The sequence below is a fragment of the Pseudochaenichthys georgianus genome, chromosome 11 (assembly GCF_902827115.2).
Source record: "Pseudochaenichthys georgianus chromosome 11, fPseGeo1.2, whole genome shotgun sequence".
Taxonomy (NCBI): domain Eukaryota; kingdom Metazoa; phylum Chordata; class Actinopteri; order Perciformes; family Channichthyidae; genus Pseudochaenichthys; species Pseudochaenichthys georgianus.
This window is the reverse complement of record NC_047513.1, coordinates 24,565,650-24,579,111: the sequence shown is the minus strand read 5'-3', so window position 1 is coordinate 24,579,111 and position 13,462 is coordinate 24,565,650. Positions and strand designations below refer to the sequence as shown.

At 43.0% G+C, this 13,462-nt stretch overlaps 1 protein-coding gene across 3 annotated transcripts in view; it reads left to right on the top strand.

Moving 5' to 3' along the window:
- The window catches only part of LOC117454943 (growth factor receptor-bound protein 10-like), a 63,578-nt gene that overhangs the window by 43,513 nt on the left and 6,603 nt on the right, over positions 1-13,462 (top strand). For all 3 annotated transcript variants that reach the window (XM_034094240.1, XM_034094237.2, XM_034094238.2), the window contains 10 exons: positions 4,470-4,585; positions 6,367-6,441; positions 6,855-6,992; positions 7,664-7,774; positions 8,867-8,965; positions 9,126-9,203; positions 11,312-11,428; positions 12,233-12,299; positions 12,431-12,518; positions 13,138-13,231. In XM_034094240.1, coding sequence (XP_033950131.1) covers positions 4,470-4,585; positions 6,367-6,441; positions 6,855-6,992; positions 7,664-7,774; positions 8,867-8,965; positions 9,126-9,203; positions 11,312-11,428; positions 12,233-12,299; positions 12,431-12,518; positions 13,138-13,231 — 983 coding nt within the window. The remainder of the gene's footprint in view (positions 1-4,469; positions 4,586-6,366; positions 6,442-6,854; positions 6,993-7,663; positions 7,775-8,866; positions 8,966-9,125; positions 9,204-11,311; positions 11,429-12,232; positions 12,300-12,430; positions 12,519-13,137; positions 13,232-13,462) is intronic.

Sequence of the window (13,462 nt, the reverse complement as noted above, 5' to 3'; positions counted from 1 at the left end):
GTGTGGGTGTGTGTGTGTGGCCTAGCATTACTATACTTGTGGGAACCTACATCTGTTTACATAGTCACATGTGGGGACTCGCCTCCCTTACGGGGACAAAATGGAGGAATCATTCATTTTAGGGTGAAGACTTGGTTAGGTTTAGGATTAGGGTAAGGGTTAGGGTTAGGCATGTGTTGGTTATGGTTAAGGTGAGGATACATCTCCAGGAAATGCATGTAAGTCAATGTAATGTCCCCTGAAGTGATGTGTGTGTGTGTGTGTGTGTGTGTGTGTGTGTGTGTGTGTGTGTGTGTGTGTGTGTGTGTGTGTGTGTGTGTGTGTGTGTGTGTGTGTGTGTGTGTGTGTGTGTGTGTGTGTGTGTGTGTGTGTGTGTGTGTGTGTGTGTGTGTGTGTGTGTGTGTGTGTGTGTGTGCGTGTGTGTGTGTGTGGATATGTAAGCCCCCAAACATGGATTTGGCACATCGTCTCACTATATTCATGCTCTTTTTGGATATACACTTACTTTCGATACCCCTTTCTGCATTCATTATATGCAATGATGTAGCATAACCCTAACCCCAATGTACCACCACTAATACAAGCCTAAATCTCTACTAAAATGTAGCATTCATTTATTTTTTCTGTGCAAACCCCTAGGCATGGATTTGGTACACTCTTCTGTCTTTACTCATGCTCTTTTTTTGATTGATTATATGCAACGATGTAGCACTTTAAGTCTGACGTACCCCCACTAATATGACCCTAAATCCCTCTTACATTATCAGTTATTATCCAAAAGCAGAATTCGTTTTTTTTCTCTTTCAGTTTTAAGGCTATTTGTAGAAAGCTGTGATAGATAATATGTTAAAATCAGCCTTAAGAAAGTGGATAAAAGCCAATCTGCAAGTTAAAAAAGGCTAACACTCCTTGTATGTTTGTATGTAGTGGGCTTTTAAGAGTATATGTCTTTTCTGCAGGTGTGTTTCAGTCTTGTATGTCTGTGTCTATACCCCTTTTGTGCGTCTTTGCCTGGTTGGTGATACGCTCTTGTGTGTACCCTCAGTGTGTATGTGTGTATGTCACTTGAGCATGGCACGACTGCTCGTATGCCTTCAATACGGCTCGGGGAGGGAGGTGTGGTAGTCGTAGGATTAAACATTTTCCATGTTCTGCTCACATGCCTGATCCCTCCCAATAATTCGGTGGGGGGGGGGGGGTAATGGAGGGAGAAAAAAAAACACTAGACTCATGCTGCGCTTCATCAGTTTTGCCGTGTTTCCGTTTGAAGATTTTTTTATTAATATTTCTTTTCACGGGGTCCGTCTTTGTCCTCGGTGAGACTTTCCTACTGCCCGAGTCGTATTTTTAGAGTCAAAGGCTCGCTTTGTGCTTTTGCTGCTTGATCTGTGTTTCTGGAAGAAGAAAAAAAAGAAAAGGACTGGAGAAATGGAATGTGAGGTGAGGAGAGGGAGGAAGGGAAAGAGCGAGAGATGAAGAGAGAAAGAAAAGAGAGACAGAGAGAGGGAGGGAGGGGGAAGGGAGAGGCCTGGACTGAAGCGTCATACCAGGGCTGAGAGGAACCAATCGCGCCTCTCCGTTGGACGAGCCCCTAGCCCGGCCAGCCAATAAATCTTTCCTTAACCCTCCACAGGAAATTCCCCTGCTTGCAGACGGCGCACGCACGCACGCGCACACACACACACACACACACACACACACACACACACACACACACACACACACACACACACACACACACACACACACACACACACACACACACACACACACACACACACACACACACACACACACACACACACACACACACACTCCAAACCTAAAGTCAGCATTATTTTAACAGCAAAAAAAGCGACAACAGTTCTATCAATATATGTTTGTATTGTGTGAGTGTGCAAGGAAGAATTAGTGCTAATTCCAGGTTGCTATCATTCTGTGTGTGTGTGTGTGTGTGTGTGCGTGTGCGTGTGCAGAACTAGAACATCCTGTCACTATCTATTTCTAAGCGGCCTCACTCTGAGATCATATGCCCCTCAACTCCAACAAAGAGGACAACACACACACACACACACACACACACACACACACACACACACACACACACACACACACACACACACACACACACACACACACACACACACACACACACACACACACACACACACACACACACACACACACACACACACACACACACACACACACACACACACACACACACACACAGAGACATAGTAATTGTGCCTGTGTGGTGCAGGTTAGGCTCTTAATGTGTGGCTGTGTTTGTCTGTGGCTTGTTCTTGTGCTTATGGCTTCGCTGTTCTCAGCAATCAGCCGAAATACATGACATCATCTTCCTGCAATGCCCTCCCCCCTCCCCCCTCCCTCTACATCTCATGCCGCCTCTCCACCATCACCTCCTCCCTTCCCCGCCTCACACCGCCCCTCCTCATTTAACCTCTTGCAGCCTTTGCTCGTCTCTTGGTAACGGACAGTTTTTCTCTCGCTGTTCCATTGCCAACAATAACAGAATAATATGTGATCTGTTTGTCCTTGATTTCAAACATCATGTGCCGTACAGAGGCTTTTACCGTGCTATTAATTCACATCAAGGAGATTTATGGAGCTTAGAAAAAGTGGTAAACCCTGTTTTCTTTATTCTCTAACCATGTTATACCAATTTACACTGAACAATACCCAGATTCTTGTTTTGTAAAGTACTAGATAATAACTGGTTTAATTGTTCTAGCCAATAAGAAGTTGTTATGTGTCTTGCTGCTAGAGGACAGGGCTCAAAACAGTTACAGTAAACAAAGACAGTATTTGAGGCTTTGACTAATTCACATCAAGGAGATTTATGGAGTTTAGAAAAGTGTTAAATCCTTGATTAAAAACACTCCTTCTTTCCATATTACGCTGTTTTACAAAGAAGAATAACCAGATTCTTCTTCTTAAAAGACAAGATAATTGATTTCGATTTGTTCCCGCACATTAAAAGTTGTTGTGTTTCTTGCTGCTCGAGGACACGGCTCAAAACAGTTACAGTAAACAGTCCTCTGTTGACAAGGACATGCTTTCAATATTAAAAAGAGAGGAGAGAGGAAATGCATGCAAAAGAGCTGCTTGTTATGCTGCAGCCCTAAAAAGACCAACACAACGAAGAGTAAAACTTAAATTAGTTTCTGTTATATTTGTTTATTGATAATAAGACCCAAAGGAGTGTGCACTCTTTTTTAAATCTGTGTTTGTTCATCCCAGCAATTTCAAAGGTCCCCTATTATACTGTTTTTCATCAATATATCACAGGTCTCAGATATATACAGAACATGTCTCTGAAGTGTTTGGCTCCAAATACCAAACAGATCACCCATTGTAGCATCCCATAATCCCCTCTGTTTCAGCCCTGTTTCCAAAGTGCTGATTCTCTGTCTGTTACTTTAGATGAAAGTAAGGAGCCCCTCCCCACGCCCCTCTGAGAGACATTTGGTTAAAAAGAACACAATGGTGCTCTAGGACGAGATTCAGGTGATAAGGTGGGGGGGGGGGGTTACCTTGGTTGGTGATTGGCTAACGGCCCGTCTACACTACAGGCATCAAAAAATCTTGAAGCTGGGCGTGTCTGAGGCTTGGCGATTTCTCGCGCCCAAGGCGACCAACAACCAATCAGGAATCTCCCGCCCGCCCCCGGCATACAAAGCAATAGCAATGTTAAAACGAAGTAAACTGGATATAAAATCCCCAAACAGGCGAAAACCTACCAGTTTCATCCACTGTCTCTGCCTCCTCCCTCCATGCCTCGCTCCTCCGGTTTGTATCCCGGTAGATGAACAGAGACTGATCATACCAGGTGATTCACTACCGCTCCATTTTTTTGAATATGAGGAAATGACCTGCGTAGTCTCTCTCAGCATACTCGTGGTTTGATTGGCTAGCGCTTGTACTGTCAGATTTGCATACGCGGGATTTGATTGGCTGATGCCAAGCATCGAGCCTCAAAAGTTGAACCCACAATGCAGTTCGGCGAAGATTCAAAATCAACTACGTCACCCCATTCAATCAATCAATCAATCAATCAATCAATCAATCAATCAATCAATCAATCAATCAATCAATCAATCAATCAATCAATGTTTATTTATATAGCCCAATATCACAAATGTCATTGCAATGCCATTCAAGTCAATGGGCGATGCAATGCCATTCAAGTCAATGGGCGAAGCGGTGAAAGCATTTTTCGATGCCTGTAGTGTAGACGGGGCGTAATGGTTACACAAGCCAACACATCGTTATGACATCATAAAGTGGGCAAAATCTGATCAGCTCATTTTCAGACAGGTTTTTATAGAAATGGATCAGGACAAAAAGAGAGAGAATCTTTAATGACTAACTGTGTGTGTGTGTGTGTGTGTGTGTGTGTGTGTGTGTGTGTGTGTGTGTGTGTGTGTGTGTGTGTGTTCACGCAGAGAGATGTCTGGAGGACCACGAGCTGGTGGTTCAGGTTCAAGCCTCCATGAGCAGCGACAGTAAATTCCTCTTCAGGAAGAACTATGCCAAATATGAATTCTTCAGAAACCCCCTGGTGAGTCTCTCGCATCCCTAAAGAAAAGTTATTTCTGGAACTGCCTCATTTTAGCACGCATCCCAAAACACACACACACACACACACACACACACACACACACACACACACACACACACACACACACACACACACACACACACACACACACACACACACACACACACACACACACACACACACACACACACACACACACACACACACACACACACACACACACACACACACACACACGCACGTAAATAGGGCTCGGAGCTGCAGCATATTGGATTGAAAGGTCATGGAAAGACACCTGCATGCATGCCTATAAACAAAGACATACACACACGAGAAGCACAGTATGTACGGGGTCGGAGGTCAAACACAATAATCTGCAGCAGGGTCAGGCCCACTTGACCAAGAGGTTTAAACTGTCAAACTCCACCCATGAGTGCAAAAAAAGATTATGCTTTCATGCCAAACCATTTCATTGGATTGCTTTTTAGCCATTTTCTAATTAGCACTTAACCGTGAGTAGGCTACAGCTAAGGCTAACGGCAATGTATTTAATGAATTTGACACAGCAACAGTACAGGCATCATAACAAATTATTGTTTAAAACATGATGGTTGTTAATAATTATTTCTGTTGGATTAATTTGCAATGCTATTAGCGTACACACACAATGAGGATTCCACATTAGCACTAGCATGAGCATTGGCTATTCTTCCTGGGGTCAAATACAATCAGACATACATAAAAAAACAGCTGATCATTTCATGCAATTCAAAATGAAGTGAAAACAACAATTATCATCCTATTGTAACCATCATTAAGCCAAACAGGAATAATACAAACAGTTGAACATCCCCCAGACGCCGTTCATTTATACTTTATAATACAGAGATGATTTTTAGCAAACTTTTAAAATGTACTTGGGAATCTTCCTGAATAATATGGACCTGCTGACCGTGGCTGTGTGTGCGACTGTTTTCACTTTATGTTCAGTGGGTTTTTCTCCTGATTTTTAAGCTGAAACTAATTTCACGTATGCGCTTATTCCAAGTTTGGTTGAGAGGGCGCGTTGTTCATCGCTTTAAGGACGCAGACCTGCCTCTCACAGCGGGCCAGTCAGCGTTAGTTTGCGTGGCATCTTTTGCTGATGTGGACTCAGCATGAGGCTCCGCTGTTGCGTGCAGCCCAGGGTGTACAGTGACAGTGTTGCCGCGGTGATTTAGGTGTGTGTCAGAGCCAGCAGGTGACCTCAGCTCTGTGGTAATGAGCACAGTAAAACACCAGAGTGCTGGCCACGGCCTGTCAATCACGCTAAGAGTAGCGCTGCTGGCTAAAGGGGATTACATCAGCGGGTGAGATCATACTGCACCTACTCCCGGCTGGAGTGCCCTCTCTTCGCCCCCACCACTTTGTCTCTTAGCCCTTGTGCTCAACACACACACACACACACACACACACACACACACACACACACACACACACACACACACACACACACACACACACACACACACACACACACACACACACACACACACACACACACACACACACACACACACACACACACACACACACACACACACACACACACACACACACACACACACACACACACACACACACACACACACACACAGCCAGCCAGCCAGCAGAAAGCGAGACGTTTTCTGCATAGAGAAACATTACCCCACTCTGAGCTTGCATATGCACTAAGTGGTTTCTAGTGCCTCTTTCTCTCCCTCTCACTCATTGTCAGTGTCTTTGTGTGTTTTTCCATCCAGAACTTTTTTCCAGAGCATATGGTGGCCTGGTGTCAGGAGTCTGACGGCTCGATCCCTCAGTCACAGCTCTTACAGGTGAGGCCATGACATGTGAAGGGACACGTACGTAAATCTTGAATAGCACACAGTTGCAGACTTGATTCATTACCAATTCAACTCTTAATTAGCCATTATGAAGAGAAAATTATAGTCGTTAAATGCTGTCGCCTTTTATCTTTGTGAGGACATCTGGTAGTCCAAAAATATGCCAGCACACACACAGTGCCTGACATCTGCTAATTGCATTCATCCAGTGTTGTTACAGCCGTTTTATTAGGAATATATACAAAAACCTGCCTCATTTTCCACCGCAACCTCTTAACATAAACACGTTTTTTTATAAAAATCCTCCTTGCACGACTAGTTTCCAGGCTGAAACACAAACATTTGTGATCTGTACATTCAGTTCTTCTGCCACAGTGTTGCTAAAACATGTTGTTTTGTTGCAGAACTTTCTAAACTCCAGCAGCTGTCCAGAGATCCAGGGCTATCTGTCCGTGAAGGAGCCCGGCCGCAGGTCCTGGAGGAAACTCTACATGTTCCTGCGGCGCTCCGGGCTTTACTACTCCACTAAAGGAACGTCCAAGGTGAGGATTTACAGCTCAGTCTAAAACTGGGATGCAGTCGAAATTGGGGGTTTAACTTTTCACTTAATTCCTCGTATGATCGAAAAACCCTTTGTTTTAAATAGTCACACATTTTTAAGATCTTAGTCTTGTTTGCAGTGAAATTATAGTCTTTATGTTGTCATTCAAACAAACCTTAACTTATTGGTTTTCACTTCAAATTAAACCAGTAACTGACTGAGAGAGCAAAAACCTGCTCTGAGCTTATGATGCATTCAAGTACTTGGCAAGCCGTTCCTCTGTCTTCGGCTTTTAGTCGTAATGTGGAAACAACACGGACACAACTTGTTGCTCCATCTTGAGGGGATCTTTCACACAAAGTTTTCCAGATTGGAACACGTTGTTCTGATTATGCCAACACCCAAACAGTGTGACGCCTTATCTTGCTTTGTCAAGTGTTACAGAGTGATGTCACTGTGTTACAGAAGTAAACAACAGAGTCCAATGGAGGCGTTTCAGGCAGGGGAGTGTTTGGGAGAGGGAACTTTGGGATGTTAGCCTTTACAGATCAGTTACAGGCACAAAAACCCATATAACACACAACAGGAAAGGGAAAACCACCAACACTTTTAAATTGTCTGTAGGATTTTCTTTGCGTTGTTGCTTACATTTTCCCCCCCACAACCTAACAGGAGCCCCGACACCTGCAGCTGCTCTCAGATCTGGACGACAGTAACATCTTCACCATCATCTCAGGCAAAAAACTCTACAACTGTCCCACAGACTTCCAGTTCTGCATCAAGGTAACAGAAAACACTGCAACCAGAGCCATTCAATTCAACCATTATCGGAGATTGGGCCTCATGACAAATTAAATACATCTGCCAGGTTGCATGTGACCATTTTACTCTTTCTAATATGTTTAGTCATTTAAATGTGTATTGTTTAGTAAATAGAAATGTCAAGAGACACTGATCAATATAACCGTCCTCCCAGAGGCTTTTTAACAGATGCACCTGCTTCCCCTCAACATGCACTGTATCTTGTGTGTATGTGTGTGTGTGTGTGTGTGTGTGTGTCAGTTAAAACTGCCCAGCAGGGGGTTCAAACACACACTCAGCACTGTATATCCCACTCCTGTGGTGGGTCACCTGCTGATCCGGGATAAGCCCACTGGGATAAGCCAGGATGGTACAGGGAATCTGGCTCGCCTAACCCCTTCACCTCTACCACACACACACACACACACACACACACACACACACACACACACACACACACACACACACACACACACACACACACACACACACACACACACACACACACACACACACACACACACACACACACACACACACACACACACACACACACACACACACACACACACACACACACACACACACACACACACACACACACACACACACACACACACACACACACACACACAGCGGGGGTGGCAGTGCAGGATCGGGTTAGGGATTGTACTTGCCGCCTGGGGGGTTGCTGGATGTTGCTATGGTGACATGAATTAATTTATCGCTAGGGGTTGCATCTAAGGAGCGGTGTGTCTTACGTCCTTGTGACAGATGGAGGTATGTGCTGTGATGCTTGCACTTTGGAATTTTAGCCTTTCGCATTTACATTTATAAAACACTATAAAACACTTCACTTCAGGAGAGGGAAAACCCCAAAGAGCATAACCATAAAAACGGTCTATAAAGAAGTGATTAAAAAGAGATTACTGATTCTGGTTATGCAGTCTTGCCCTGCCATGTCACAGGTTGGAACATTCGGAAAGTGAAATGCCAGAAACGACCAAAGAGGCCTTTCATGTTCCTGATGATCATTAATTTAGTGTCCCGCTGTGTCTTCTGTTTGGTGTACAGCCCAGCAAAGTGAGGAGTGACTGCAAGGAGCTGAAGATGCTGTGTGCCGAGGACGAGCAGAGCAGAACCTGCTGGATGACGGCCTTCAGACTGCTCAAAGTACTTCCTTTTCTTATATTAGATACTGCTTTTTCAAACCAAAACCCTAACAGTAACTATACAATCATGTAGGTTCCCTTTTCTTGCTGCATCAACATGAATTGATCCGCCAGGTCTTGTAATCATCAGTTAACGCTCACCTTTCTCTTATTTCTCACAGTATGGGATAGTCCTTTATCAGAGCTACAACGTCCCCCAGCAGAGGAAGTCCAATCTTTCGCCTTTTACAGCACCTGTGGTGAGTATCTGAATCACCTTCGTATAACCCAATAGAGATGTGTTGATCCATAAACGATTACATATGGTGGCCGACACGTGGTTCAAAGGCCCAAAACATTTCCATTAGGAGAAACACGATGCAGTTTTAAAAACGATGCAAATACAAAAACGCATAAAGAAACATCTTCACTAATTTGACTACACATGCGCAACGTTTAGAAAACATTCACCAACTTGATGATGCATCGTAGCGTTTGCAGCGTTTTGTCTTTGCAGCGTTCACGTTTATTAAACCCTTTAGTTGAATGTTTTCCAAATGCCGTGCATGTGTTGGTGAAGATGTTTCTTCATTTGCTCATTTGCATTGTTTTTGAAAGTGCAGCGTGTTTCTCCTGTAAGTGTTTTGGGCCATGGTAGCCACCGTACTTATGGTCAAAAATCAGAATTTCTTTGTCCAGCAGCGTTGACATTTCCATTGTTGAAACTAAGGGAATTGGTGCATTGAGTCGCTTTTTTGCGACCTTGTTTCTGGCTTTTCTTTAGAGGAAATTAAAGATCTATAGATGCACATATTACAATTTGTTGGCAGATTAAAACCATTCTGACATGCTGATTCCCACTTTGCCATTTTCCATTTAATTGTATGTTAAAAATAAAACATTGTCTGTAAAATAATTTATATTTCCTCTGATGTGGCTCCAAGTTTAAGGCCCTTCTCTCACTCAAAACCTCAGAGGAACCAAGACGAGTGTGCATGAACCGTACGTGTGTGGATATACTCTGCAGAGGTTTGAGTGTATGTGTGTATGTGTGTGTGCATGGCTGAACTGTGTATCGGTTTGGACCTGTGTCTGATCAGTCGCTGCATCTCCAGCTTGATCACTTCTATTTTGCATAAAAATATGAATTGTAAAATGCCTAAGTGATGTTTGATCCTAACAATCGCTGCTGCTGTTTGACATTTGGTTAGGGGTGACAAAAGCGCTCTTTAGTGAAAGGCTTACGGTCCAGATTCAGGTTATAACTAAAGAACATCCGATACAAAACACCTTATCCCGGATTTATTTTAAAAAGTGAACGCTTACATAATGTTAAGGCACACGTATGCTGTTAAAATATGACATACACAGCACCAGGACTAATCACTTAGCAGCAGGAGGTGTTTTACTTTGTGTTTTGTCCTTTTAACTAGGGCTGCTCAATTAATCGTATTTTAATCGCGATTACGATTATGGCTTGCAACGATTACGAAAACAACGTAATCGAAATAAAACTAGTCTTTTTTTATTATTATTATTATTTATTTATTGGTTTTTCAGTTGAATTATACTTAAAGTTCAGGGTAATTAACTGTTAAAAACATACTGTTCAAACTATCTCCAATAAATGGATGTTTTTAAAGTCAATGAATAATCGCATTTAATAATCGCAATTACAATTATTGACACAAATAATCGAGAATATGATTTTTGCCATAATCGAGCAGCCCTACTTTTAACAACATATCACTGTTTCCATTATCCTTTGACCTTCTTTTATTTGAGATCACTTTACTAGAAAAAAACTAATCCCAAGTCTCTTTACATTTAATTTCCTGAAGCCTTGTGGGGAAGGTGCTTCTGTCTTTGCAAAAAGATTTTAAAGCGATATACAATTGTTCTATAAAAGGCTTTGTCTTCCTTAAGACATTTCTGTGTATTTGATACCCCTTGTAGAGTCGTTTAAATGTCCGCTGTCCATACATGAGTCACAAAGGTGTCATACAGTTTAAGTTGCAGAATATACAAAAAGTGTGTCTTGGAACTTCTTGGACATTATTATGTGTTTTAAGTCTTGCTAGTTATGATAACGACTGCTCTGAGTGAAAGACAAGTATTTAATTTACCTTATTTTCAGTTATTATTAAGAAAAAATCTAAGGAAATGTCTCGCCGCAGAACCAGAGAGGCTTGTGCTTTTCCTCAGAGGGGCGTTTGAGGGTCTATGTGCAGACAGGATTTGTCATGCCCCAGTGACTGTGTCTGGCTTGTTTGACCTCTGACCCTTGTCTCTCCCCCACCCATCACCACCACCCCTCCACCCTGATCCTCCCTCCTCCCTCCTCCCACCCTGCCACGTCTCCTCACAGCGGAGTGTATCTGAGAACTCTCTGGTGGCCATGGACTTCTCCGGGAGGACTGGGCGGGTCATCGACAACCCCCTCGAGGCCCAGAGCGCCGCCGTGGAGGAGGGACAGACGTGGAGGGTAAGAGGGGGGGGAAATAAGAAATCTGAACCCACAGATATAATCTCCAGTTGTTTAATGTGATAAACACAAAGGGGTAGTTTCCTGCGGGGTTTATAAAAGCCATTTTATCATCAACTTCCTCTTGGTTTAGCTTTTATTTGATCCTAATCTTCCTCGTTATCAGTGTTGGGAGACTGAAGCGGAAGTACAAGCTACTACTAATGGGACTGTGTCAATGTTTCTGTGTTGCAAAATTATAACAACATATTAATATTAAAATGGCCACTTTATATATTTTTAAAGAGGTGGAAGTCAAGTTTTTTCTTTTTTTTAAATGGCCCAAACTTGTTGTGTAATATCGTTAACACCCAAATATTACAAAAATGTATTAAACTACTTGGATCATTTTTCAGATATAATTATAGTTGATCTAGCATGGGTCACTACAAACAAACTACGTATTTGATTACATGCATCTCAGTATTCCCTATCATACTTTGTGTGTGATCACGTCAGAGTGAAAGCCTTTTTCCATCTTGACCTAATTACATTTTTCCCTGCATCACTTTTCTCTGTAAAATCAAGTGTGCAGCAGCTCCACTTATCTGTTGCTGAGATCACAGCTCTGATGAGGATTAAGCAGAAAGCAGCTGCTCACTCCAATTCTTTTTTTGGTTGTGGTTGATGACTGCACAAAAACAGATCCTGCAAAATGTAAATCTTTAAGTTTAGGTTCAGCCTAATTTCCATGTGCCATTAAGGAAAGGAAAAGTCAATATATGTTGTCATCTTTTAATAATTGTTGCCCTTTCTTCCACATAGAAACGGAGCCAGCGTATGAATGTCCTGGGCAGCTCGAGCCCCCTGCACCCCTCCTCTCTGAGCACAGGTACACCCACTTCAGACCCCAGCCAAATGCATTAGATAGTCTTAGTGTTTATTGTGCGTTCAGTTTTTCTTGCAGATGTAAAAGTATTAAGAGTATGAGAAAAGTGTGAGTCACAGATGTCTGTCTTTCAGTGATCCACAGGACACAGGTATGGTTCCATGGTCGCATCATGAGGGAGGAAGCCCACAAAATGATCATCCAACAAGGCCAAGTAGACGGGTAAGATTAGCTGGTTTGCTTAGGAATTATGTTTTTATCTTTTATTTTAATGTAAATGTTAACCATGTGAAGTAAAGTAAAAAGCTTCTGGAAAACGAGACATCGATGCTGCCAAGAAGCGCTTTGACCTAGTATTTTGGCATGACAGAGGCCTTGTGGATTAAGATAAGGTTCTCAACAAATCACGCAGCAGCATATCATAAACTGCAATCGTATAAAGCCATGCAAAGTTACGCACCGTCCACACGGCAGCGTGCGTTGAAGCTTGCCGTGTCTGAAGCTCGACCAACAACCAATCACATGAATCTCCCGCCCCGGACACACAAGCAGCGGTTTGATTGGCTAGAGCTTGTACTGGCACATGATTTGATTGGCTGACACTTCCGCCGAAGCTTCAAAAGTTGAACATTGCTCAACGTTTGAAGCGAGCAACACGAGCAAAGCGAAGCGACGCTCCCACAATGCAGTTTGGCAAAGTGTGACGTCACCTCATTCAAAGTGAATGGGCAGAAGCGTTGAAGCTTCAACGCACGGCGCCGTGTGGACGGGCCGTTACAGTGGTGATGTATACTTTTCATGAATAGCTTTAATCATCTCTTTCTTCTGTTCTGTGTTTCAGGTTATTCCTGTTGCGGGACAGTCAGAGTAATGTCAAGGCTTTCGTGCTCACCTTGTGCCACCACCAGAAGATCAAGCACTTCCAGATCCTACCGGTCAGTCACATGACACAACACGGTCACATGACACAACACGTCACATTACACTGCAGGAAGCACGCCATGCTCACTGACATGAGGCACAGTGAGGCAGATCACAGTAACACCAGCAAAGAGGTTATTTCCTAGATTCTTTAATGCTATTCATCAGTCTAAATTGTTCTGGTTTTTAAATTGTAGACTGTTAGCAATCGATCTATAATCATATTTAACAAACTAGTTAAAAGA